The sequence below is a fragment of the Hirsutella rhossiliensis genome (genome assembly GCF_020360975.1).
Source record: "Hirsutella rhossiliensis strain HR02 chromosome Unknown scaffold00019, whole genome shotgun sequence".
Taxonomy (NCBI): Eukaryota; Fungi; Ascomycota; class Sordariomycetes; order Hypocreales; family Ophiocordycipitaceae; genus Hirsutella; species Hirsutella rhossiliensis.
In genome coordinates this window covers 59,486-84,710 of record NW_025408685.1, presented here as the reverse complement: position 1 = coordinate 84,710, position 25,225 = coordinate 59,486, and the positions used below count along the sequence as shown (strand labels likewise).

At 44.1% G+C, this 25,225-nt stretch overlaps 4 protein-coding genes across 4 annotated transcripts; 2 read left to right on the top strand and 2 right to left on the bottom strand.

Moving 5' to 3' along the window:
* Positions 1–1,430: 1,430 nt before the first annotated feature.
* HRG_11132 (uncharacterized protein) lies at positions 1,431–3,974 on the top strand (the record flags this gene model as incomplete). Its single annotated transcript, XM_044869602.1, has 5 exons — positions 1,431–1,602; positions 1,691–1,801; positions 1,998–2,265; positions 2,420–3,156; positions 3,841–3,974. The coding sequence occupies 5 exons, from the start codon at positions 1,431–1,433 to the stop codon at positions 3,972–3,974; spliced, it is 1,422 nt and encodes a 473-aa protein (XP_044715155.1).
* A 1,005-nt stretch (positions 3,975–4,979) lies between these two features.
* HRG_11131 (uncharacterized protein) lies at positions 4,980–5,555 on the bottom strand (the record flags this gene model as incomplete). Its single annotated transcript, XM_044869601.1, has 1 exon — positions 4,980–5,555. The coding sequence occupies one exon, from the start codon at positions 5,553–5,555 to the stop codon at positions 4,980–4,982; it is 576 nt and encodes a 191-aa protein (XP_044715154.1).
* A 1,815-nt stretch (positions 5,556–7,370) lies between these two features.
* On the top strand, positions 7,371–9,276 carry HRG_11130 (uncharacterized protein; the record flags this gene model as incomplete). The annotated part of the gene is made up of 4 exons (XM_044869600.1): positions 7,371–7,507; positions 7,533–8,127; positions 8,366–8,805; positions 8,838–9,276. The coding sequence occupies 4 exons, from the start codon at positions 7,371–7,373 to the stop codon at positions 9,274–9,276; spliced, it is 1,611 nt and encodes a 536-aa protein (XP_044715153.1).
* A 5,408-nt stretch (positions 9,277–14,684) lies between these two features.
* Positions 14,685–15,204, bottom strand: HRG_11129 (uncharacterized protein; the record flags this gene model as incomplete). Its single annotated transcript, XM_044869599.1, has 3 exons — positions 14,685–14,747; positions 14,911–14,999; positions 15,045–15,204. 3 exons carry the CDS (start codon positions 15,202–15,204, stop codon positions 14,685–14,687), a joined length of 312 nt encoding a protein of 103 aa, XP_044715152.1.
* Between the last annotated feature and the right edge of the window lie 10,021 nt (positions 15,205–25,225).

Below are 25,225 nucleotides of genomic sequence, written 5' to 3'. Positions count from 1 at the left end.
CTCCATGGGAAACCGCAGTGTGGCAGGCTTCGATTTCCTGCCCGCACGTAGCTTAATAAAATACTTCGTCACGCCTTGCACTTTAGAGCAGTGGTGCAAGGCGTACAATCAGCCGAAGGCTGCAAGTCTGCTGTCAACGGTAAGGCAGGCCTGAAAATTCAAGAATCTACAGTCATGCATTCATTGCGTCATCTACGTCTTGGTAGCATCAAGTGGAGTTACGTAGCCCTAACCGTTCTTATACGGATTCTGGTGAGAACCTGCCAACTCCTAAACCTTTCCCTGAACTTTGTTGGGTCGGCGGCAGTGGTGTCCCCAGCACTACACGCGGTTGGCTCATCGAGTCCTCGGAAGAAAACCTCACTGTATGACGTTCCTGGAAACTTTCAGATGATGTAGGCTGGGCTTCAGGTATCTTTTGCTCGGGTTGTAAGCGAGCATCTCGGTCTGTTCTTTTCGCAGCAGGCCCGTCAGCGGAGGAAGGACGGACCGCGACCTCCCTCAAAGTCTGGGTTATGCGTCTGGACCTGGAGTACTTCAATTGATCAGCATTGAACATCTTGTGGAGCGCGAGATAAAGCCAACATGATAGGCGCGCTTATTGCGGCAGCCCAGGCAGCTCTTGGTGTGCCCAGCCGACTTTCTTCTGCCGAGGAAGTCTTGCGCTGGTTTCTCCTCGCCACAGCGAATGCATACGATGGAAACCACGCCACCTTGAGACCCTCGATGAGGCATAGGGTTCACTGCGGTTGAAAGCAGCTGCGTACGATGGGTTTGTTGGCGACCCGCGATGCTCAGAGTAGCTCTGTGACATTCAGGGCAAGTGCAAATTGGACCCACTTTTAGAAGGCCATCATCCAGTTGAGTTACGTTTTAGAAACCATACAACCAATCAGATATCAGAAAACTTAACTGATCCCTGCTGCACCAAACCCTCATATTTGGGAAAACTTATTCGATTAATGTAAAGTCAGCCTACGGCTGAATAATGTAAAGTCAGCCTACGGCTGAATAACTGATCCCTGCTGCACCAAACCCTCATATTTGGGAAAACTTATTCGATTAATGTAAAGTCAGCCTACGGCTGAAATATGGTTGGGTGATGCCGTTGCTCATTGGACAGGCACGATAACACGACCTGGCCAATGAGAACAGGAACATCAACAGAATTTCCACCGCCCCCTCCTTCCTTCGCTGCAGAGATGCCTGGCTCACCTGCACGCCAGCGGGGCTCACCCGGCTCACCCAGGGTCGCGCGATTGGCCGGAGCGGGGGAGCCAAGTACGCATTTTCCTCCGGGTCCCGCATTTTTTTCTCGACATTGCTGGACTTGCATCCATTTACATCCACTGTGCTTTAAAGCCATCGCGATGTCGAAAGGTTCACGACCTTGGAGCCCCCCTTCAGCCCTAGCCCCTCTCTGCTTGGCCATGGTGACCAAGTCCACCCGGAGCTCGTCGCCGGCTTCCTTTTACGCCGACTCGGAGACGCAACGGTCGGCGACAGCCAGCAGTCCTGACACTCCCTGTCCGTACATCGAGGCGCGACAGCTGCCTCGCGAGCTTAAGGACCATTGCCAGATTTTTCTCGAAGAACAGATTTGTACAGGCCCCCTTTCCTCGATTTTATCCGTCTTTCTATTCGCGCGTTCTTTTATTTTCGAGGGAGATGGGACTGATTGAGGCTTTAGATACTTGTGCCATCAATTTGCTCAATAGCACGCTGGGCTCCGGCATGTCCCGGCAAATGCCAACGCGCAAGAGCGTGCCGGTGCCGCCCCCGAGCCATCTCGCGCTTTTGGGTACGCTGGTTGTTCATCCGTTGCATACGACTCGTGCAGACAAGCCGGACCACCTGATCGTTTCCTCCCTCGCGCTTAATTACTTGCGCAACGTCCTGACCATCGCTGGACCCATCAACGCCGAATTCCGCGTCGCCTTCCAGTTCCACTCTACACCGAGATGGGCCCGCCAATCCGATCGTGCTGGCTCTGCCAGCGATAGCGACATGTCTGACGGCGACTCGGAACGGCGACCTGGATCACTTGCGGGGTAGAATGGCAAATGAGGCGAGTGTTTGGAGTCGAGGCCAGGACTTGTGGTCCACGGTGGGCTGGGCGTTCAACACGGCGACAGTGCATCCTCACCGGTGGCGCTACTGGAAAGTGTGGCTCGGGCTCATGCTCGACGTCCTCGATGCCGACTGGGCCGAGAGGGAGAGACTTGATCAGGAGGCCCACGAAACCAGTGGCAGGCGCGGACACGAGTCCGTTACGTGGCGCAGTGAATCCATGATTTACATGTATATGAATCAGGAGGACGGTCGTCAGACGGGACACAAGCGAATTATGAAAGCGCTCTTTGCCGACGGGGAGGCCAATCCTCATCTGCCTTCTTGGAGGTCTTCGAAAGGAGCCAAGGGGGCCTAAGAAGGCGTCGAGAAAACGGAAATGGGAGCAAGCCCTCGACCTGGAAAGCGACAAGCTCGGCGACTACTTTGACTCTGATTCGATATCATCCAGTATTTCTGAGCCGCCAACGCCGGAAAAGCGCCGCGGCGCGAGCAGCGTCGTCTCGTTTGGCTGTTCGAATCCCGGTCTAATCGAATCAATACGTCTCCGACTGAGGTTCTTCAGGCTTCTCTCTGCTGCCACCTCGGTGCTTCCCTGGCGGTTGGACCTTAACCGGCTCCACGAAGACTTTGCGGCAGGCATCAAGCTGCTCCCTTTGCAGATGTTCGCTCTGTTTCTATCACAACGGGAGAATCCACTGCTGCCCGAATCATATGTCACCATCATCAAGGAGCTGTTCCATTTGCTGCTGCCTTCCCGGCACAAGAATCCTGCAAATGTGGATCCAGAAGGCCATGCCATGGGCAGCTTGAGCATACCCATGCTGGAGCACTGCTACATTTCGTTGCCTGCCAATACGGTCGGGTTGGAGGACAACGCGAAGCTGTCTCTGGTGGTTGAACACGCGATGCAGCTGTTATGGAATTGCGAAATGGCGGAATACACGGACAGTTTTGCCAAAGCAGCCTTGAGAGGCGTCGAGGCGCGAGAGGCAAAGGCGAAGAAGAGGGGAATGGGCAAGCGCCGCGCACATGCCCGCGCTATCGTGGCCCGAGATGTCCTGGCTGGCTCTGCCGAAAGAATCCGTATGTTGATACAGTTACTGGAGGCATCGGCTGATACGGACAGTAAGAAACACCAGGGCTTGAACTCGACCACCGACTCAGTAGAGAAGTGTATCGTAGTCAAATTGTAGCAACTTCCACAAAAAAGTTATCTCACTTCGCCAGCGATCGCAACCGTAGCGCCGAAAGCGCGATTGACAGCCTGAACTATCTCCGGGGGGCGACGTTGTCTTGAGATCTTGGGTGCTGCCGCTGCCGCGGACTACCAATTCCCCGTCGAATGGAGCAGGGACCGGTTTCTCCGTCGGGGCCGGGGGTTGGCGGGTAGTCTGTGCGTCGGCTACGATCTCCGCCCAAGACTTTAACATGATTGCCCCATTCCACGGAGGCTCGATCGCACATCCCTTTCCCCCTTCATCATCGTCATCCATTTCCCATACCCATGCTCATATATATTTAGATGCATATATATACTATATATATATATATATTCTGTCTCCCGATCTCAAGGCAGGAGAGGGTCTGGCTTACCTGGCCGAGCAATTGTAATCGGTGGCCGTGCTCCTCGCTCACGCAATAGATCTGACCCAAGACGACGTCCTGCATCTCGCCGCACGAGTCCCCTCGATGGTGTCGCTGTGATTGCCCTCGCGATGCTAGCCCTGCAAGTCGAGGTATGGCGCTGTTGGTGCTGCGTGGCGTCAGTCAAAGGCAACATCCTGCACCGGGACATTTCCGAGAACAACATCATCATAACCGACCGCAAAACGACTGGCCACATGGGCATGCTGATCGATCTGGACCTTGCCAAGGAGCTATCTTCACTGCGCGCCGAGTAGCATTGCTGTCCCCACCAGGCAGCAGCGGAAGGGTCTAGAAGCGACACCCCGTGTTTCCTCGCCCAACCCGTTCCCCACAACTCGTCTCTACTACAGTCAGTTGGTAATCTGGTCTGAGCTCGCTGAGGTAGAGGGTGTCACGCGCGCAATCACGTGACATCGCTACTTTTGTCCTTAGTGCCGGCTAGGGACAGTTAGAAGCACCCTTCCACCCACTCGTCCCTTACCGTTCTACCCCAGACGCATGCGGGGCTGCCTCCCATAAACCCGGAAATAACGTGGGTCCGGACAGGCGATCTCTCAAAGCTTTTCAAGCTCTAGGGCTGATAGGGAGAGCTGCGAGGTTACTTGCCTTTACGCTCTGTCGCGGAGCCATTATTGCCCTTCGCCTTGGCCCCCCTTCTCCCCCCTTCTTCTCATCACCGATAACGTATTCTAGGATGGCGCCCGGCGTCGATTGCATCTTCCAAATCACCTCAAACAAGCGTCGCCATTTAAGATACAAGGAGGGTGGCGATTTTATTGTCGACAGCGAGGCCATAAGCTTCGGGACTGACCCGTACCATGAATCGATGGCCGACAACGCCGACACGCATAGGGACTGCACGCCTTCGCCACAGTTTGTCTGCCGGGATCTCCTCCGCATCATCATCGGCTCTAGGCCAATGGATGCACATCTTCGCTAGGTCTTTGGCAGGAATCGTCTCGCCTGTGATCTCCTGCTCGACGGTTCTAAGCGGTTCGCCGTCCGGATGTGAAAGAGCCAGGGGTGTTTCTCATCGTCAATCTCGGCCGGCACGGCACTCTCATGAGGTCCGCAGACCCTGCCTTGACTCTGGTCAAGTCGTAGCGAGCTTTCGGGGCCAGCGTAGGCAGGACTTAGGTACTACCTTAAAGGTGGAACGGACCAATGGCATCACAGGAACACCAGTCCAGTCAGATAATCTCAGACCACTCAAACCGACCGACTGCTCCGGCCGGTCGGTCTGTCTGTTAGCCACACCGTCAGAATGGCTTGGTCAGAACACGATACTCAACATAGTCCTCGCCGTCAATATGAACGATAGTGCCCGCCGACACGAACTTTCCCGTAAATGGCCCGGTCGACTTCCGCCCATACTTGACGCCGTCGTGCATCTTGGCGTCCTCGGCATAGGCTTTCATGCGAAACGACTCCTTGCGAGCCCAGACCTTGTTGACGTGCTGCGTATCCTCTGACTCGTGAAGAAGCGTCCGTCCGTTGATGGCTGAAGCGGGAGCCGCTATCGCAGCAGCATTGTTAGCCGCGGCGAAGAAAGCACGTTCTCGGGTTAGAGCAAGGCGGTCGGCGCGATCCTGGGCCGCCTCAGCTCTGGCTAGCTCGCGACGCGCTAAGGCGCTGGTGCGTTCTATGACGTGGAGCCTCTGACGAAGCTGAGCCGAGCTCAGCTTGTTCTCGTTGAGCAATTGACGCGGCGCCCGTCTGTCCGCTCGCGGATCGATTCGCCGCGACTGGCCAGGCTCACCGCCGCCATAGCTTGTTCTCGGGCTGGTCCGATCCATGTCCACGTTGGCAGGACGGGTGATGCTGAAAGTCGGCATAGCGACACTGGTCTGTTTAATGGGGGTTCTGGCTCGGGTCTTGGCCTCATACACGGCCCTTGTTTCGTTTTGGGGGTGATTATCGATCCACCACTTTCTACTAAGTAGTAGTAGTAGTATTGATTACCGTCTGGGACATCCCTATAAGGGCAAAAGACGTGCTAGGCTAGAGAAGACTAGATACATAGAATATCCCGAGTACCTGGACTAAGGACCGTGTGTAGCACCTAACCACTCCATCTAGCAATTCTGAGGCTCTGAGGCCGGTCGGAAATTCAGGGCCCTTCCCCGTCAGCGGGTTCCAGGCACGGCAGTGAAGCCGTAATAGTAGTCAGTCTTTGGCCGAGGCCGGGTGACTGAGAAAGCCCACGAAGTCATGGGCCGGCCGCAAGCCCCTCGAGGAGGGCCTACGGGGCAGAAAGAAAAGAAAAGAAAAAGGAGCAGAGAGTGTAGCAATGTTAGTCGGGGTTCGCCCCGATGGCGATGTCTTCTCCCGCAGGAGCGTTCGATCCGGGCCACTTCGTGGTCATGACAGTCGGCGAAGTCCCCGTGCCTACTCCTCGTAGCAAGCAGGTGGTGGAGGTGTTGTCGATTGGTGTGCAGCTCCGGGGGCACCGGGTGAGGCCTTGAGCTCTGGGCTCTTGTAGCTCCTCAGGGCCCCGCGGCCCACCAGTCCAGAGGAAGTCGTGGCCGCTGGGCGGCAGCAGGGCCGCAAGGCAGCAAAGGTCGGGGCCGCGAGACGGCAGAAGGAGTCAGGGCCGCAAGGCGGCAGAAGGCGAGGCCAGCCGGTAAAGGCGGCAGAGGGTGCGAGGCAGCGCGAGGCGTGCCAGGAAGGGCGAGAAGAAGTCGGGCCGCGAGGCGGCAGAAAAGGTCGGGGCCGCGAGGCGGCAGAAGTCGAGGCCAGCCAGCAAAGGCGGCAGAAGAAGGCGATGCCGCAAGGCGGCAGAAGGCGAGGCAGCGCAAGGCATGCTGTTATTTGAGACCAGCTTCCCAAGAGGAGACGAACTCTCCAAAGTCTGCCTTTTGGTGCTTGCTAGAGCCCCGTTAGGGCTAGAGAGGCAGAAGCATGGTCGGGTGACCTGAAAATAATTATCCACTAACAGGCTGCTAACAGCCCGCAGAAGAGAAGAATTTTTACAGGGGAGAGTTGACCACTTTCTACTAAAAATCCACCATAGTGGGTCAATCTGTGGCTACGGCTGTGGCGAGGACCGGCCCCCGCAAAATTTATTTATGTGTACTCCGTACCTTCCCTACGAAGTACACAGCCTCCATGGCGTAGTGGTGACACGTCTGGAGCCTCTGCGTCGCAGAGGGGTCGGTTCGAAGCCGGCTGGAGGCACCCCTGGGCGAACAGGGCACACCCGGGTTCCCGCCCGTCAACAGGGAACAGCGTCATGAGAAAACACAATCGGCGTACCAACCACCATCAATGACTAACACAACCACGCTTCAACTTCGACACATCGCGCTTCAGTTGCTGGGAATAGGATGCTGAACACTTGGAGAAATTGACCTTCAAGCAGGTCTGTCATGAAGCGAAAACAGTGGTACGGTTGGCGCAGCGTAAGATGATCTGTGGGGCTTGGGGAGTCAAGGAACAAACGTGTTGAACTGTACTCTAGACAGTGTAAAGGCCTTATAGGGACCTCCCTCCGGGCGAAATAAATCCTACTACGAAGTACACATCGTACAATCGGATTTTCGCAAGCTTGACTGCACAACACAACGCACAACACACTGCGCAACACACCGCATAACACAGTAGTACCAAAGTGAAGCTTCTCGTGATATCTCTACAACACCGCCACCGCAATGGATGCCGTTTTCGCAAGCCAATTCGACTCTCACGAGGCTATCAAAGCCGCCTGTGATGCTGCTGCCGAAGACGAAGGTTTCTCCCTTGCGATCAAGAAGACCACGCGGAGAGGTGGGAAAGCCGGCGTCATCACGTATCAGATGCTGATATGCTCGAAGGCTGGCGAGTATCGCGATAAGCACGATCCTTCCGCCCACGAATCGAGGGCTCGGCCTAATACGAGCACGCAAAGACCGACTGCCACTTCAAGATTCGCCTCCAGCCTTCCTACGGCGGCGAAAGCTGGAGGCGTCTCCAACCCAATCTTCCAAGCCACATCACCACCCCATGACGCCGGCCATCACCCACAGCAAATATCGCGCCCAGCTTATTGCGGATAACCTCGATCACATCATCCACTTGTACAACGGTGGCCTTAAGCCGGCCCTGATAACCTGCCAGCTCCGTGGGCTCTGCCAGAACCCAGAGCATGACCCGGATCTCAAATTCCTCCTTGCACAGCACATTCGCAACGCCATCGCCCTATATCGCACCCAAGAACTCGCGGGCCGCACGCCTCTGCAGTTTCTTTATGATCAGCTCAAAGACCCGTCTCTCGGCTTCTTCTTCCGGGATACACGTGACCAGGAAGGCCGGCTGACCGGCCTTTTCATCGCACCGCGCACCGGCATCGAGCTTTGGAAGCGTTATCCGAATGTCCTCCTTTTGGACTGTACGTACAAGACCAACCGGGTCAGGATGCCTCTTTTGAACGTGTGTGGCTCTACGGCAGAGAAGATGACCTTCTCTATAGCCGCTGTCTTCCTAAGCGGCGAGGCAGAGCCACATTACAGGTGGTCACTACAGTGCCTGCTAGAGCTAGCCGAAGAAGAGGGGATTCCGATGCCACGGGTCATCGTCACGGATCGAGCTTGCCTTAATGAAAGCCATCGTTTCCTTCCCAGCGCTTCGGCTAGTAATCTGCCTGCTCTGCCGCTGGCACGTCAACAAGAACGTTCTTGCGAATTGCAAGGCGTACTTCCCTAAGGCGAAGAGGGACGATAAAAATCGGGTTATTCGCGACCCTAAGTTCACCACCTTCCTGAAAGAATGGCATTCTCTCGTCAACGCCCCTGATGAAGCCGCTTACGAGCAACGGCTACAGACGTTCAAGGAACCCGGCCGTCACCCAGAGGCCGCTATAGCATACGCTGTGAATACGTGGCTAGACCGCTGGAAGGAGAAGATCGTGCTGTGCTTCGTTAACCGGGTGCGGCACCTAGGCCATACAACAACCTCTATCGTTGAGGGCATGCATGCCTCGATGAAGCGGTTCCTGTGGACCTCGACGGGCGATTTGACCTCTGTTTTCCAGCGTTTTAAGGCCTTCTGGAGGCACCAGTCGGACGAGATACTCAATTCGCAGCAGATTGGCATACATAAGACATCTACGTCTACTATTAGCCCGATTTTCGTCAAATCAGGCCAAATCTCTCGTCTTGGGCGCTCAAGACGATAGGAAAGGAATTCCGCGCTGTGCCTAGGGAAGTCACTGACAAGTCAAAGCCACCGCCCGGCCGCTGTGATCTTCAGCACCACTGCAGCATTAAGGCCACACTCGGCCTTCCCTGCCGGCACGATATCTTCAATCGACTTAAAGATGCCGCTGTCGCCGGCGTTGGCGCCGCCGGCGCTGTTCCCTTCGAAATGAGTCACGTGGACGAATTCTGGCATCGCGAAAACCCTCAGGCCACGAACTCTAACGACGTTCCCCTCGAGCCACTGCCTGTGCGCGGCAAAGGCCGACCCAAGGGCTCATTGAACCTCGAGAAAGCACACGCCGCAATTCCTCGGCATTCGAGATCACTGAGAGAGCCGAGCGTGACGAGGCCACCAGGCCACCGCCGTCAACAGCGCCGGTAGCACTCACTGGCACAGGCACAAGAAAGCGCAAGGCTGACGGCAAGGTTGAGAGAAGAGCCAAGGGGAGGGCCAAGGCGCCGAAGGCGGCCACTGCTGCCGCTGCTAATATGACGAAGCAGGGGTTGGAATACCTTCAAACACACGGGGATTCCTACGAGCCGGGTACAGAGATGCCACGGGCGTATCAGCGCGCCGCTGCTGCCGCTGACGACTCTCAATATGAGCTTGCTGGCGAGACCCAGGACACAATCCTCTGTTATCAGGCCACGCAGCCGGCCACACAGTGGACCTTGCAGGGGGTTCCCTTGCCGTCAAGAGGAAGAGGGAAGATACCGAGGACGAAGATGACCGTTTGGCCGATTTTAATATAATGGAAAAGGAGATAGATGCAGAGGAGCGTTTGCAGCAGAATTGGCCGATGACGAGCTGTAGTTACTACTGCCTTCGCCTTTGCCTTTGAATTGGCAGAATTGCGCCTCCTATGACTCTAAAAATGACCTTCCTTCCTACACACGTATTGATGCACCACGGCCGGCATCACTTTGCGGCATCAATTGCGGCATCAATTACGGCATCAATTGCGTTGCTCGCGCCTCCAAGTTGGTGGTCGGGATCGCGCACAATTGGCAGGGCCCGGGCTCTGGCGCGAACCAGCCACAGATTGACCCACTATGGTGGATTTTTAGTAGAAAGTGGTGGATCGATAATCACCCCCTTTTTAGTAGAAAGTGGTGGATCGATAATCACCCCCTACTTTATGTATCTAGTCTTCTCTAGCCTAGCACGTCTTTTTGCTTTTTTGGAGATGTCCCAAACGGTAATCAATACTACTAAGTTACTAGTTATAGTAATTAAATCTCGCGATAACCTCACTTTCTGGATGCCAATTGCCTTTGCCTTATGTTACGAAAAGTTGGAGCTACTGTCTAATGATTCAGATGACACTAAGTATCTGGCTTCGCGACACCTCTATGTTATGTCAGACATGTTTGTCGATAGTGTAAGTGCGCCTCACCAATCGTGACTTACGACAGCGCCATTTCCAGGGGAAACGCGCATAGCTAAGTTACCGCTAGGTGTGAGGCGCCCTTGCCTAATACGGCTAGACACATGGAAGATAAATATCACGCATAGAACGATTAAGGGGGTCCTGGTTTAGGGCCATGCATAGGTGATGATTCGTTCAAGAAGGGTGCCCTGCACATGGAGATCGTTGGTCAGCAGCGTCCTGCATCTTTTGCTGCAGGTCATCAATCCTACCACCTGTTCTCGGATGGCTGCCGCCACGCCCAGAAAGGATTAGTTAACCATGAAATTGCACTGCCGGCCGAATCGCGCTTCTGCTTCACCCGACATTCTCGAGATGGTTGCAATATGTACACAGCAATGACCTGACGTCTTCGTTCTACGAGCTGCTATGCCGCAGCCACAGTGTGCTTCCACCTCTTAGCACTTTTTCTGCCAGATTTTTGCGTTGTACCAGGCACTACGCCCTCTTCTTGAGATGGCTGCGTTTAGAGGCATATGGAGAAACCCGAAGGTGGGCGTAGTGGAGGGTCTCGTGGCAGCAGCTCGGTTGGAGCGCGATGAAGCGGGATAGTGCAGAAGTACTTTAAAGTAGAGCTAGAGAGAAGAGTGAAGGCGAGGTGGGAGATGTGGGGTCTCGGAGACGTATGCGAGAGAATGGTCAGGGGCCACAACTTGCGTCACCAAACCGCGTCCTTTTTGGGCGCATTTCAGCGACACTACTTCCAGGTACATGGACACAAACCGCGATGATGACGTTCGAGGTGCGGCAAGGGCTGTTACCTACCCCAACCTCCAGAATTGCCGCTTTTGGCGGCTCCAACACTGTCTGTTGATCTGAAACGTGCTTGTGAACTACGCCCAGAAGAAGGTTAAGACATTTTTCGATTCTTCTGCGACATAGGCTTTTCCGGCTCTCCGCCCGCCGAGCCAAGAATATAGCGTCTAGATTGGGCAAAAGCAGGCTCAGGTAAGTCTGGTGGGCAACGGTCGTGGACATGCGCGAGTAGTTCATACTCCTGTGGAGCTAATGAGCGCCGAAGTGCTCCTTTATTGTCCTGACTGGCTTACTATGTAACATAGTGTACACTACAGTATTATTTCCGTTTGAGCTGGTATTTTACCAGGAGGAGGCAGAATTCAGCCGGGCAGGGAGGGGCTTTTGCACAAACTTCATGCATGTTTCGAGAGACGGCGCACGTCTGGATGGCGTGGCGTCATCTTGTCCTCTTAGTAGAAGCGATTTTGACCAATGAGAACTGGAGCTTAGAACATCAATAACTCTGGGCTGCGCGTATGATTGGTCAAGTGACGCCAAGCTGCATCAGAGGCTGTGCACCTGATGGCCGTTACCTAGGACCTGCGGGACGGAACAGAGTGAGTCAGTCAGTCACAGATCGTAAGAGACAGGGGTCACACAACAAGGGGCACGGTTGGTGTGGATGACTGAACAACGATCGGGAAGAAGATCCCCTGTGTATCGGGCAACGAAAGACTCTTGATTCTCTATCTAAGTGATGGTGAAAAGTTGGCTTTTATACTTGGAATTTTGGGCTGAGTGGCGATGTCGCCACCTAGGCAGCATGTAACGGGCTAGGCCCTGCTGGACAAGGCAGTGCCTTGTCGGTCTAAGCACTGTTGCTCCAGTAACGGCTTAGTCTATTTTGTTGGAGGATTTCTGTCCTTCTATTTTCCTTTCCTTCTTCTTTCCTCAGCTCGAATGTAAAACGCACGAGGACTACATATGATGCGTTTTTGCGTGTCCCTACGCACACTGGGGCGTTGGGCACGGCACCAAGCATCAAGGACACCGGCTGCCGCACGCGCAGCCATGTGAACAGGCAGCCGTGTGAACAGGCAGCCGTGTGAAACAGGCAGCCGTGTGAGCAGGCATCGGTATGTGGCTGCCTTGTAAACCGGCCGGATCACCTAGATAGTCCGACCTGGCTGCCTCCTACATAAGGATGAAGCAGTCATAGCTTAGTTGGAGAGACAACCATCCCACTTCATCTCATTCATATGCAAAATGCATCAACATAGCTGTAATTTACACTATTAGAACCCATCACACAGCATAGATGACGATGTCACCTAGAAGGTTCGAATCCATCACTAATATGGCATTACGAACTGCTTGCTGCCTTTTAGGCAGCACCGTGAATGAGCGTCTTGATCTTGACAGGGCGGTAGAAACCTTTCGCCAGAACGCAATTACGGTACGGTCAAAGCCTTGAGATGTACCTACGGCAAGCAACTGCCAACTGGTAAGTTAATTTTCTCCTCGATGCGTGATACTGTAATTTCGCATCTCGAATTTTTGTTATTTGAAGAGTTCAAAGAGCATGAGAGGAGTATCTGCAGATTATGGAAGGGCCGGAAAAATTACACGATATGTATTTCGCGCAGCATCGAAGACTGTGAAGCGTAGACTGGTACACCAGATTCCTAAATACGCTACAACTTGGCGACGCGTGTAAGCCAGGATATCACAAGTATTGCGGCAGCGAAAAATGCAGCGGCTGTACAATGTTCGTTCAACCGCTTGGCAGTGGCTTATTCGATGCTCCACACGCCGGAGCGGGCAACCCAGGGCAGCTCAGGGCAGCTCAGGACAGGCTCAGGCGGCTCAGGCAGCTCAGGGCAGATCAGGGTAGCTCAGCCCCTGCTCAGGGTAGCTCAGTCCCTGCTCAGGTTCGGCACGTACTTACTCAAGGTGGATCAGGTGGTGCTAATGGAAATACAATAGAGTGTGAACTTTCAAGGGTAGACCATGATTGCTTTGTCGCGCGGCTGGAATAGATCTGAGGAGCGTGTATCCTGAAGCTTCGGGAGGATTCTCGCGGCCAGCCCTTCATGGCAGACTGGTTGCTCGCTAGCTTACTGGGAAAAGTAAGATAGCTGCGTGCCTCCCTAGGTAACTGTTAAAGGCACCACGATAGCCCAATTGACCTCCATCATGCCGTAAGAAGTAATGAGCAGGCAAACATTCGAGGAGCAAATTGACGTTTTTCAAGAATGCTCGTTCCTTAGTTACGTTGTGTTCTAGTCACATTGACGATCGATGCACTTCCCGCGACTGAGAGCCGATACGATGCCGCCCACGTGGTTGTCCTTGACAATTGGTTTGTTGCAAAGGACGCTGGACGCTCGATCATGCACGCCTTTTATCTAGGTGTGGATTTTTAGGTGGCCCGACGGCCGTTCAAGCGAAAGACAGAATTAATGTTTAACGACGATTACGCCAATACACATTGGAAGAGGTAGGAGCCAAGTACACAAGTTGTTATGAAGATCTAGAAAGGTGCGGCCCAACGGTCCTATTTATGCCGTTGGGTAACTTCCATGGGCACCAAATTAGCCATACACGTGAGGTCACTATAGGTCCTGATACATGGCCTTATAATGATCTTTCAGGTGGTCCTTGATAACACCTAATAGCCTAACACTCCGACATTCCTCGTAAGAACGATTGGAACACTTCCACCGCAAAAGTTCCTCTATCACCACCGCGCGAAAATGGACGTCAACTAGAAGGCTGAAGCTCGAGGAACGTAAGTTCTCCTTGTCTCATACTAAAAGAAAGGATATTCTCCTGATTAGGGAAGTCTGGTTGAGAACAAGGTGACTGCTTTAGCCACACACATAGATTTCGCGCGATGCAGGTTGACCGTGGAGATACCAAGCGATACATTCGATTTGCTACCTTGCAGACCAACAACTTCGATTGGTCAAAGGCATAGCTTAGGACACTGTTCCGTGTATTCGTAGAGCATGGTTCCGCAGATGCTCCATATGGTCCAGTGGCAAATCGCAGATCGAACATCTAATCTCATCGCCCTCGCGTAAATTCGACAAGTGCTTGCGTCGGAAGTGCTTGGACAGGTCTCCAGGAGTGTAAAACTCGCGAATGAGAACCTCCACGGCCCCATCATCTGATGTCAAATCAAGGGCCTTGCCGACACAGATGAAGCATCTTCGAGGCCTGTCCGTGACTGTCTTAATGAAGGTGGACATCAGAGCCGTGTGTTGAGGGCTGTTGATAGGCGGTTCGTTCATGAGAGTAGGCCTAGTTGAGTCGACCGACGCTCGAGCGCCGCGGATCGTCTGCCCTTCCTCGACCATACAATAAGCTACGATGGCGGCGATAGCATTGTCTCTCCGTCGATATTGACCTTCGAGCGTGTTGCCAAGTGGAGCGGCGAGGGCCTCAACCAATCGCTTTTGAGCCGGTCGCTGAGGACAAATGGGAGTGTTCACAGTCGCTTGTTTGACAAACCCAATACCTTGCAATTGCCCCTGAATGTCGTCCACCGCCTGTCTGACAGTCCATTCATCTCGAATCTTCTGCTTAAGCACCCTCTTCAATCTTTGCTTCTCGTTCCTCAGTCGACGGCGGAGTTCCATGTGCTTCTTTGAACCTGGGCGATGATGCCGAAGGTCTTGCTCTAGTCGCTTGATGATAGGATCAGTAGACACGGATGCTATTTGTTCAGCTGTGAGATCCGTGGGTCTCCGCTTGCTGATAGAGTGGCCGACGCTGCAGGCCTGCCTTATGAGCGCCTGCTGTGGTTTTTGTCGCCGGAGAATACCCCAAGTATCCGCGCAAACCTCCCGTCCCAGGTAGTGCTTCTGAAAGGGATTCGAATTGGCGTGATCTAGAGCAAGATTTCGCAGCGACTCGCTGATATCGGCTGAAGCTGGAGTAAGCAACAAGGCTATCGTGATTGGAGGACTTGACGAACCACTTCGATCGAACTCATTGGCCGCATTATAACGCAAGTTGTAGGGGATGGTGGGGTATTCCAACCCCAATATTTCGCCAACCCTTCTGATCCATTGTGCAATCATCTGGTAAGAAAGAGGCTTGTCCTGGGATAGCTCATAGCCGGTAAAGGTTTTCATAGCCCGTCGGAATATATATGTGTCTTTTAGATCGTCCTTGAGCGGCAGAGGTAGCTCCGCTCCTCAGGGTGGATATCAAGATTGGCAAGCTGTGCGGGTGAATTGAGACTTGTTGCTCGGAACGCGCGATGGCGGAAAAGAATGCCTAGCAGGAAGATGTGAGGATTGAGTAGCAAGGAAGGGTCGGCCAAGGTCTCTGGAAGAGGAAATGTTTTCCTAGATTCGCGTCAGCGCCATATCCTACGAGCAGATGAAGCACGGCGTTTCTGGCGTCCTTACGCATCTTTGACACCGAGGTACGTTTTCGTGAAGGCTAAGGTGAAGCGAATCAAAATATTATGCGGTCCACCTTCTGGGTCTTTCACCAGTGCGAGCCGGATGTCTCCAAACCGGAGACGCAGGATGGATGTGGGGCGAGCTCCAGCGGGTGCAAGAAGAAGGAGAAAGAGAACAGCAAGGATCCGAAGTTCCCCAAGCCTGAACGATTTTTTTGTCGTGCTAATTGTCGTTTCGATTTGCTCCTTGAGATCTTCGATCGTCATGCATCGATTCGCTCGCCTCTGGTCGCTCAAGTCATGTTTTTGAGAGGTCTCGGAGAACCTGCAGGGTTACCTTTGACCTATTATTCGGAGGATCGGGCTGTACCTTGTGCATACGCCGATTTAGTTTCGGGTCGAGTTTGTCTCCAGTGGCTCTCTCGAAGACGAGTCGGAAGACTTTCCAGTATGTGCTCAAAGAGCTGCTCTTCCTCGTTCCTCGCCTTTTCCTGCCATCCTTACCGACCTTCTGGTTGAGGGACCAGTCAAAAAAGTTATACAAAAGCCGCAGGGAGCTGGACTCGGAGACAGACTCCAAACATTTTTGGGGGTCACAACCCAGCACCTCGCAGTACCTGAGGATAGGAACATTATATGTTAGAGGCTGGGAGTCATAAGGGACATGATGTCGTTGGTGACGTACTGGCGCCATTGTGCGTCGCAGGCATCGAGGAGCAGTAGACTACCGTCGCTATAGTCTTGAGCTTCGTAGGCGGTCTCGTTGAATTTCTCAACGGCTTCCCGGTAGTACTCAGGTGGATGAACGTTGCCACCGAAGAGCTGGACTTGGTCTTCAACGTCAGCGTCGACGAATCCGTCTGCGTCATTGAAGTTCAAGTCCTCTACATCCGTTGCCTCCGCACACGTATCCGAGTGAAGGGCTCAACTTTGTCAAAGAGACCACCATCGTCAAATTCGTTCTGGGGGGAGTAAGACGCGTCCGAGTCGTAAGAGATGGCGGAATGGCGTGCTCGGCGCGTCATGGTTGACAATGGATCGTATAAGTCAGCGGGATGCGGCTTTCCGTGAGCTGGCAAGAGGAAAGAGTTTCCACAGTAATGCTTGGTTGTGTAATAGGTAATTACGATGCTACCAAAATTTGAGGCGGAGTAAGAGCTTCTTAAGTATGACCTATGCGACGCCACCGTTCTGAGCGCTTTGTGGCTCCTTCTTTTGAGGCTAGAAAGAGGTGTCGGAAAGGCACACAGCTTAAACGGGCCGCGGAGGCGTCCCGACGTGGCTCTGCGGGCTGAGCATGATGGGTGACATGCCAAGTACATCGGAGATACTTGGAGGGATGAGCCCGGCGATACATTTGTCCGTTCTCGCTCTGGATTCCTGGCAAATTGGCCGCCACCTTTGGTGGCAGAGACCGTCCAAACGGGTGGTAAATCCGCCGTCTCATAGTTTATTAGAGTAAATATAGTTAACTTTTATATTAAAGTATTATTTAATACTATTATATGCCTTTCGAAACGTTAAGGTCTATTTAATCTACTTAATATAGTATATTTAGGCTCTTCTTATAAGGATCCTAGGAAAGAAAGCATAGAATTTATTAGGCGTAGCTTAAAGAGTATAGTATATACTTATAAAGATCCGGACTTTATTATTAAGAAGGTCGTATAGTTCTCCTATATAGTTCTTATCTCTAACTTAAAGCTTAGTAAATTTCTATTATAGCTCGGCATTAACGATCCTATTTATAACTTTATCTAGCGGGATTCTTATATACGCCTTTAAGGGGGTCGTTATAGGGTTCGTTAGGGCTATTAACAACCTTAGTTTAGTAGGCTACGCGGGTATAGTAACTACTTAGACGATCTCTAGGTAGTTAAACTAGTAGATTATTAGGTAAGCTATTAAGCGCGCCTAGGGGTCAAGGTTAACTATTAGGAGTAAAGTTAAAAGGGGAGCTTATATTAAAAGGGGGTCTTTTATATCCTTCGGTTTAAGTACTATAGCGGTAATCGAAGTAGCTATAAAAGGTTATAGTAAGGCTATTAATATAATAGTAGTAGTAGTAGTTCTATATAGGGTAGGAGATCTTTATACTAATATCTTTTACCTTTTATATACGCTAGTACCCTTATCGAATATTATCTCTTTAAAATCTTTAGTAGGCTAGTTAAGTAGGTCTTTAATAGTCTATAAGGAAATAAACTACTTTATAATCGAGCCGTTACTCCTTTTAGTATATATCCCTCGTCGCTTTAAGAGCTATCGTAGTATTCTCCTATAAGTCTTATTAGCATTCTCTTATATTTCTTCTATTTACCTATTAAAATATTCTTAGAAGTAACTTAGGATCTTATATCCTTAAAGATATATATTAAATTCTCCTTTTAATAGAAACCTTATAATATATATTATAATAGCCTCCTTATCGTCGTTTAGCATAATATCTTATTCTTAAATATTAACGTTAATTTATCTATATAGGGTCTTAGGGATAGCTATATCCCTTATTAGGTCTTTAAGCTAATTAAGCTAGTCGTCTATATCTTCCGCGGTAATAGAATCGGTAGTCGGTCTTATATTTAATATCGTAATTAGCTTTATATATATTCTTATTAAGTAATATATTATAGACGTACTATTAATTAACGCTACTTCTTTAGTCTTTAAAAGCGAGGGCTATATTAGTTAATAGTTTAAAAGAAATCTCTTAGTAGCCTAAACGTAGAGATTCCTTATTCTTAGTATAGATAATCCTCTCTAGGTATTTAGAATAAAATAAAGCCTATAGGATATAAAGATCTAGTAATACTTTCGACGATCGTAATTTACTTCTTTTACCTTACTTATTTATAATTAACTTAATTAATTACTAATTAGTATTAGTAGGTCTTAATATATATATATATAGATAATAAAGGTAACTAGTATATTATAATCGTTTATAATCTTCTAAGAAAGGAAGAAGCTATAAAGCTAGCTATATAGCCTTAGCTATCCTTAGCTATATACGTAATAGCCTATATAAGCTAGCTAAATAAGTATAATAGGTTACTATAATTCCTATAATATATATATATATATATAATCTCTTATTTAAAACCCTATAATAACTAAGTTAGTATTTTTTTATTAAAGGTATTACTTATAATATATAAATATAGCTTTCCGCTATAATAGTAAGAAACTTAAGAAGTATATTATAAGACTAATAAGAGATATAATAAGTATTAATATTACTTTTACTTAAGGGTGCCTTTATTTTAGCTAAGTAGTATTTAATATAATAATATAATAGTTATAAGCTTAAGAAGAGGTTTTATATTAAAACTACTATAACTTAATAAAGGTCTTAGTAAGCTATAAACTAATTATTATTAGTTATTAAGTTTTTATATTAAAAAAAAAGGTATAATTACACTATTTAACTTTAAAAAATAGAGTTTATAAGTATAACTATATATATATATATATATAAAGTATAAAAGGGAATAGGTTTCCTTATTAATTTAATAGCTTATAATTACTTAAATCTATTAAGTAACGTCCTTAATATCCCTTAAGTTAATTATTATATTTAATACCTTTAAATATAATAATAGTATTATTCTTACTTTTAAGGATAAAAGGTATACTTATTAATATATATAGGTATAAGCTTAATTATAAATAGTTATTTTATTTTATTTTATTACTTTTATATAGCTTTTAAAGCTATAGTAAGGCTAATAAAGGCTTAGTATTATAAAGTAAGTAAAGGTATATATATAGGTATAAGGGAATATATATTATAGTACGATTAGTTAGGTAGTAGAGATAGCTAAAGGTACTATATTATATATATTATATTCTCCTTATTATAAGATTAAAGCTTATAAGAAAAAGGATTTTTCCTCTTTTATTAAAATAATAAGTAGTTTATAATATATAAGTAAGGTAAGTACGATTCCCTACTAATACCCTACTAATATATTAGTACTATATACCTAAGTACTTTATTAGCCTATACTTCTTAGTAGCGCTTTTATAATTATCTCCCTTCTTATATAAATATCTTAGCTATATCTTAAATATATATTACTTTCGCTATACTATATATATTTAGTTAAAAAGAGAGGTAGTTTTAGTTATATATTATATATATACGCCTATATAAGTATATATTAGTTTATACTCTATAACGTTAATAGTTATTATACTAGCGGTTACTACTAAGTAACTATTATAGTATCGCTTATATATTAGCCGCGTAACTATAATATAAAAAGTATATATATATATTTCTTACTTCTTTTATTTTCTTTTTTTCTTTAACTCTTCTACTTATAATTACTATAGAGTTTTATACCTTTTTTTATTAATCTTATATACCTTTTTTATTACTTTTTATTAATAATTTATTAATAATAATACCTTTTACGCTAAAAAAGATAAAGAACTATAACGTTAATTTCCTATACTATATATAGGAGTAAGTAATAGTAGGTTCGCCCTTAAAGCGTAAGCGATCGGCCTAAAAGTCTTATAGCGACGCTAGTTCCCCCTTAGCGAAGAAAGCTAAGAAAGGTATAAGGGAATCCTAGTCTTAAGAGACTTTTAGTCTAAGACCTAATATTAGCGAGGGTTATACCCTTATTACCCCGCTAAATACCTTAACTTTAACTATTAATAAGCTTACCTCTATAGGCTAAGAAACTTATAAGTTTATTACCCCTATTAGCGATACTAATATAAGTAAAGAGATTATACTTAGGCGCTTTTAGGTAAGTACTAATAACCTAGCTACTTTATCTTAATAAGGCGGCTTTAGTTAATAAGAGATTATTACTTAAGCTACTCCTTAAAATAAATAAGCTAATATTAATAATAAGGCCTAGCTAAATAAGGGCTAAGACTATCTTAATACTTAGCTAAACGAGAGCTAAGATAACGATAATAGTAATAATAGAGACAGCCGCGATCTAACTCCTTTTACCGATAAGCCTAAGAACGGCGGCGCTAAAAATAAAGGTACCTAGGTAGCGGTATAAAGTAGTCACGCTCTTATAAAGAAGCGTACTTAATCTAAAGCTAAAGCTTACTTAGTTAAGGCCTAAGGGGTTATCCTTTATAAGCTTTAGTATATATTATTTTAAGATAGTCGTTAAAGAGTATAGTATAACTAAGCCTAAGCTTATTAAGGTGCTCTTAATTAGCTATATTTTCTTAGGGGTTTCCTTAACGCGCTATAAATAATACTATAGATATACCGCGACCTATAACTAAGTAAGTTTCCCTTTAACTTTAAATATTATAATTAATAAGCTAATCTTTCTTAAGGCCGCTACTTTTATATTTAATAACTAGGCCGATATAGTCGCTATTATTAAGTACCTATATAAGCTTAATAAGCTAAAGACTAATAATAAGGATACTAAGGACGATAGCTTAAACGTAAGCGTGCTTATTTTCGAAGAGGCTAATTAGCGCTATCTTACTATTATAGTATAGTATTTAACTAAGGCTTTTAATACCGCTAAGATAGCTTATTATAAGTCTTTTAAGACTATAGGTATATAAAAGTCTATTATTATAAGTTTTATCTAACCTTTTTATTAGCGACCGCTTAATAATATACTAAGTTAAGTATACTAACTACCGTATATTAATTAATAAGCGCTATAAGCTTATTATTTACTTTAACCCCGCGCCTTTATTTAATATCGCTTATATAAGCTTAGAGTACTAAGCCTAGGAATCTTAGTTAAAACTCTACTTTATTAACGGCGATATAAGCTATACTTTATAATAATACGCCTTACTATTTACTAAGGCTAAGGTAAGTACTATATTAATAAAGATAGGTTTCGATATAAAGGATAAGAAAGAAGTAAAGGATAAGGTAGTTCTAGTATTTCTAAAAGTATTTAGTATAGCGGAGGGGGCGCCTTAATTAGTTCTTACTATACTAGTAAAAAAAAAGGGTAGTTAAAAGTAATAGATAGGTCTTATCTTTTTTTAATTTAGTTATAACTATCTTTCTTTCCTTTATTATTAACGTCTTAATAAAGTTATAGTTTAGTTTTATTTTCCTTAATAATATTTAATAAGTAGTATAAATAGTTTTTCTTTATTTTATTATTTTATTATTTTATATATAGTTATAAAATATTTAGGTATATTAATATATTAATATATTAATAAGTTAATAGCGATTTAATAGGGATTTATTATTAATTTAGTAGCGTCTCCCTATACTAATAAGTTTCCTTACCTTACTTAGTTTTATACCTCTTTTTCTTAGTTAAGTAAGTAGTATATTCTTTAATAAGGTCTTAGCTATTTACTATATCTTTAGTATTAACTTATTAATTATACTTAGCTAGCTATCTTTTTTATTTAATAAGGAAAAAGGTATCGCCCTTAGATCTTTTTTAGTCTTTAATCTCTTAGACTTTTTATTTACCTTTATTATCCTTTAAGTTTAGTATTAATAGGATTTCGCTATCTTTATAGGTGCCTTTTCTCTCCTTCTATAGCTCTAAGAGATTAATATAGAAAACGTTATAGAAGCGTAAGTACTTTTTAAGGAGTATAAGATAATATACTTACTTTCTAATAGCTTATAAGACTTAAAATAGTTTAATATACTTAAGTAAGAGTTTTTATTTTTTATCCTTAAAGTATAAGTTCTTTATCGATAGTACTATAAGGTCTCTTACTTTTAGTATAAGCGGTTAGTACCTTAAATTATAGTATTTTACTTACGATTTAATAGCTTTTCCTTAGTATTCCTTAAGCCTCTTTTATAGCTCTTATAGCTTAGTAACTCTTACTCTTACTTTAAGTACCCCCCTTTAAATAATATTATCCTTAGTATTAATATAAAAGTTTAGTTAATAACCTATTAACGCTTTATTAAGTAATAACCTAGTTATTATATTCTTTATATTATTATATATAAATTAAGTAATATATAAGAGTAATACTTAGTTAGTTTATTTTAAGTTAGTAAAGTATCTTAAGTAGTATTATATAGCTTAGTTTATTTATTTTATTTACTTATTAGTTTATAGGTAAAATACTATTAATAGCCTATATTTTACTTATAAGATAAAATAAAGATTTAACTAAAACTTACTTATAAATAAGGACCCTTTATCTAAGATAATACCTTTTAAAGATTTATATATTAATTTAATTTAGTAATAGAATAATTCTACTAGCTTTAGAGCTATTATTATCTTAGAGATAGGAAAGAAAAGGCAATACTTAGTATATTAGTCTACGATTACTAAGATTATATTAGCGTCTTATTTATTATACTATACTTTAAGTAGACCTATAATAAAGTCTATTAATAATTCTTCCTATAGTTATATAAGATATAGTAACGATTATATAATATAATAAGGGCGATACCTCTTAAATACTATACTTTAATATATTAAGTATAACTAAATATATTTATTTATATCTTTTATTATTTTATCTTAATAAAAGTTCCTTACTAATAGTTTACTAGTATATTAAGAGCTAAAGTATCTTACTAATAAATTATTATAAAAGAGCTATATTAGCTCTTACTATAAAGCTACCTTTAAAAGTACTATAATATAACCCTTTTATAGTAGTAGTTTATCTAAGTATACTAACTAAAAACCCTTTCCTTTTAAAAAGTCTTTAGTTTCTTTTAGCTTATTAATCGCTATATTAACTAACTAAGTATATTTTAGTAACTCTAGTAACGGTTCTAGAACTTTTACTATATAAACCTTTATATAGTAAGCTACTTCTTTAGCGGTTTTCCTTAAGAGTAACTATTTATAACTAGCTCTCTCTTTAGCTTAATTAGCTAATCGTTTAAGTCTTACGCTTAAATTATTATAGTTTTATTATAAATAAGCTTATATATTTTCCTTATATAAAGGCGCTTTACTATACTTATATTAACTTAAGGTTAAATATCTCTTTACCTATAAAAACGCCTTATTATTCCTCTATATAGATATAGTATTAATAGTAGCTAGCTTTATTTATAGCTTTAGTAATAGTTTTATAAATAAGGGCTTCTTACCTTTATATTTAAGTATTTTTAATAGCGCGTTTACTAGGTTTAATTTACTTATATAATACTTAATTATAAAGCTAAATAGTATTAAATATATATACTATCTTACTTACCTTATATTTAAGAAGGTTTAGTATATAAACGTTTAAAGGTTATAGTAGTTTAATAATACCTTTACTTTATATACTACCCTTTTAATATAATATTATTAGTATTTAAATAAATTAATAATAGTAAATAGTTCTTAGTCTAAAATACTATAATTAAGTTCGGCTCTAGTAAACTTCCTTAACTGAAATATAATTAGATAGTAACGCCCTTTATTATTAAGTTAAGAGATAATTCTTATTATTATAAATTATAATATATTTATTTCGATATAAATATCTCTTTTTAAATTATAATATTAAAGGAGTAAGGCTCCTTAAAAAGCATCCTTAAGAGCTTAAAACGCTACTTATTTAATAAGGTTTAGCTCTATACTCCTTAGCTTCTTCTTATTCTTACTCCCCTTTAATAGTATAATTAAAAGCGCTATAACTCTAGAATACCTATATATAAATCGTTAGTAAAAATTATAAAACTTAAGGAAAACCTAAATATTATAGTAAGTTATAGGTTTAGACTATTAAGTTATTACCTCTACTTATTAAGGGTCTATTAATACCTTATTAATAGATAAAATAAACTTAAGGAACTTAATTAACTATTAATAAAAAGTATACTTTAATAGTTTTATATAAAGCTATATAGCCCTTAGCTTTTTTATTACTTATCTTAAGTATTTAGTATATTCTTCTTTTATCTTAAAGTATATAAGGATATTATTAAGGTAGACTATATAGATTATATTTATAAGCTCCTTAAGCGCTTAATAAATATAGCTTTAAAATATAGTTAATACGTTAGTAAGTTTAAAGGGTATTACTAAGTATTTAAAATATTTATAATACGTTTAGAAAGCGGTCTTTTATTTATCTCCTTTTTAAATTTAAATACGTTAATATATATTCTATATATTAATCTTAGAAAAATACTTAGCTCCTTAATAGCGGTTAATAATCTCTAAAATAAAGGGTAAAGGGTACCGATTCTTTTATATAACTTAGTTAAGTCTTTAGTAGTCTATATATAGCTATAAGGTACTATCCTTTTTTAAAATAAAAAGGATAAGCGCCTTAGCTAAGCTCTTTAACTCCTAGATTATTTTCCTTTTTATCGTATTTTAAATCTAGTTACGTAATACTTAGAGTTCCCTTTATAATAAAGGGTAAATCGGTCTATAAGGGGGTTCTATATTAAGGATTAAATTAATTAAGTAATCTATTTCTTTTTTAGCTAATAGTAAGTTAGATTTATTAGCTAAGAAAGTATCTTTAAACTAGTAAAAAGTTAATAGGATTTTAGCTTATTTTTCTTATAGAAACCCTTTATCTTTATCTTTATTTAGTAGTAAGATTAGCTTAAGGTTAAGCGCTATTATATATACCTTTACTTTATTCTTATATTTTTAAAGGAATCTATAAAGGTTCTATAAGGTTTTACTACTTAGTTAATACTTAAACTATTACTATTATTTTTATAAGATAATATAAATACGTTTATCCTTTAAAGTAGTAACTAATAAAAAGATTAATACTTAATCGTTTAGCGTTAACTTATTAGTACTAATATAGAAATAAGTAATTATCTTTTT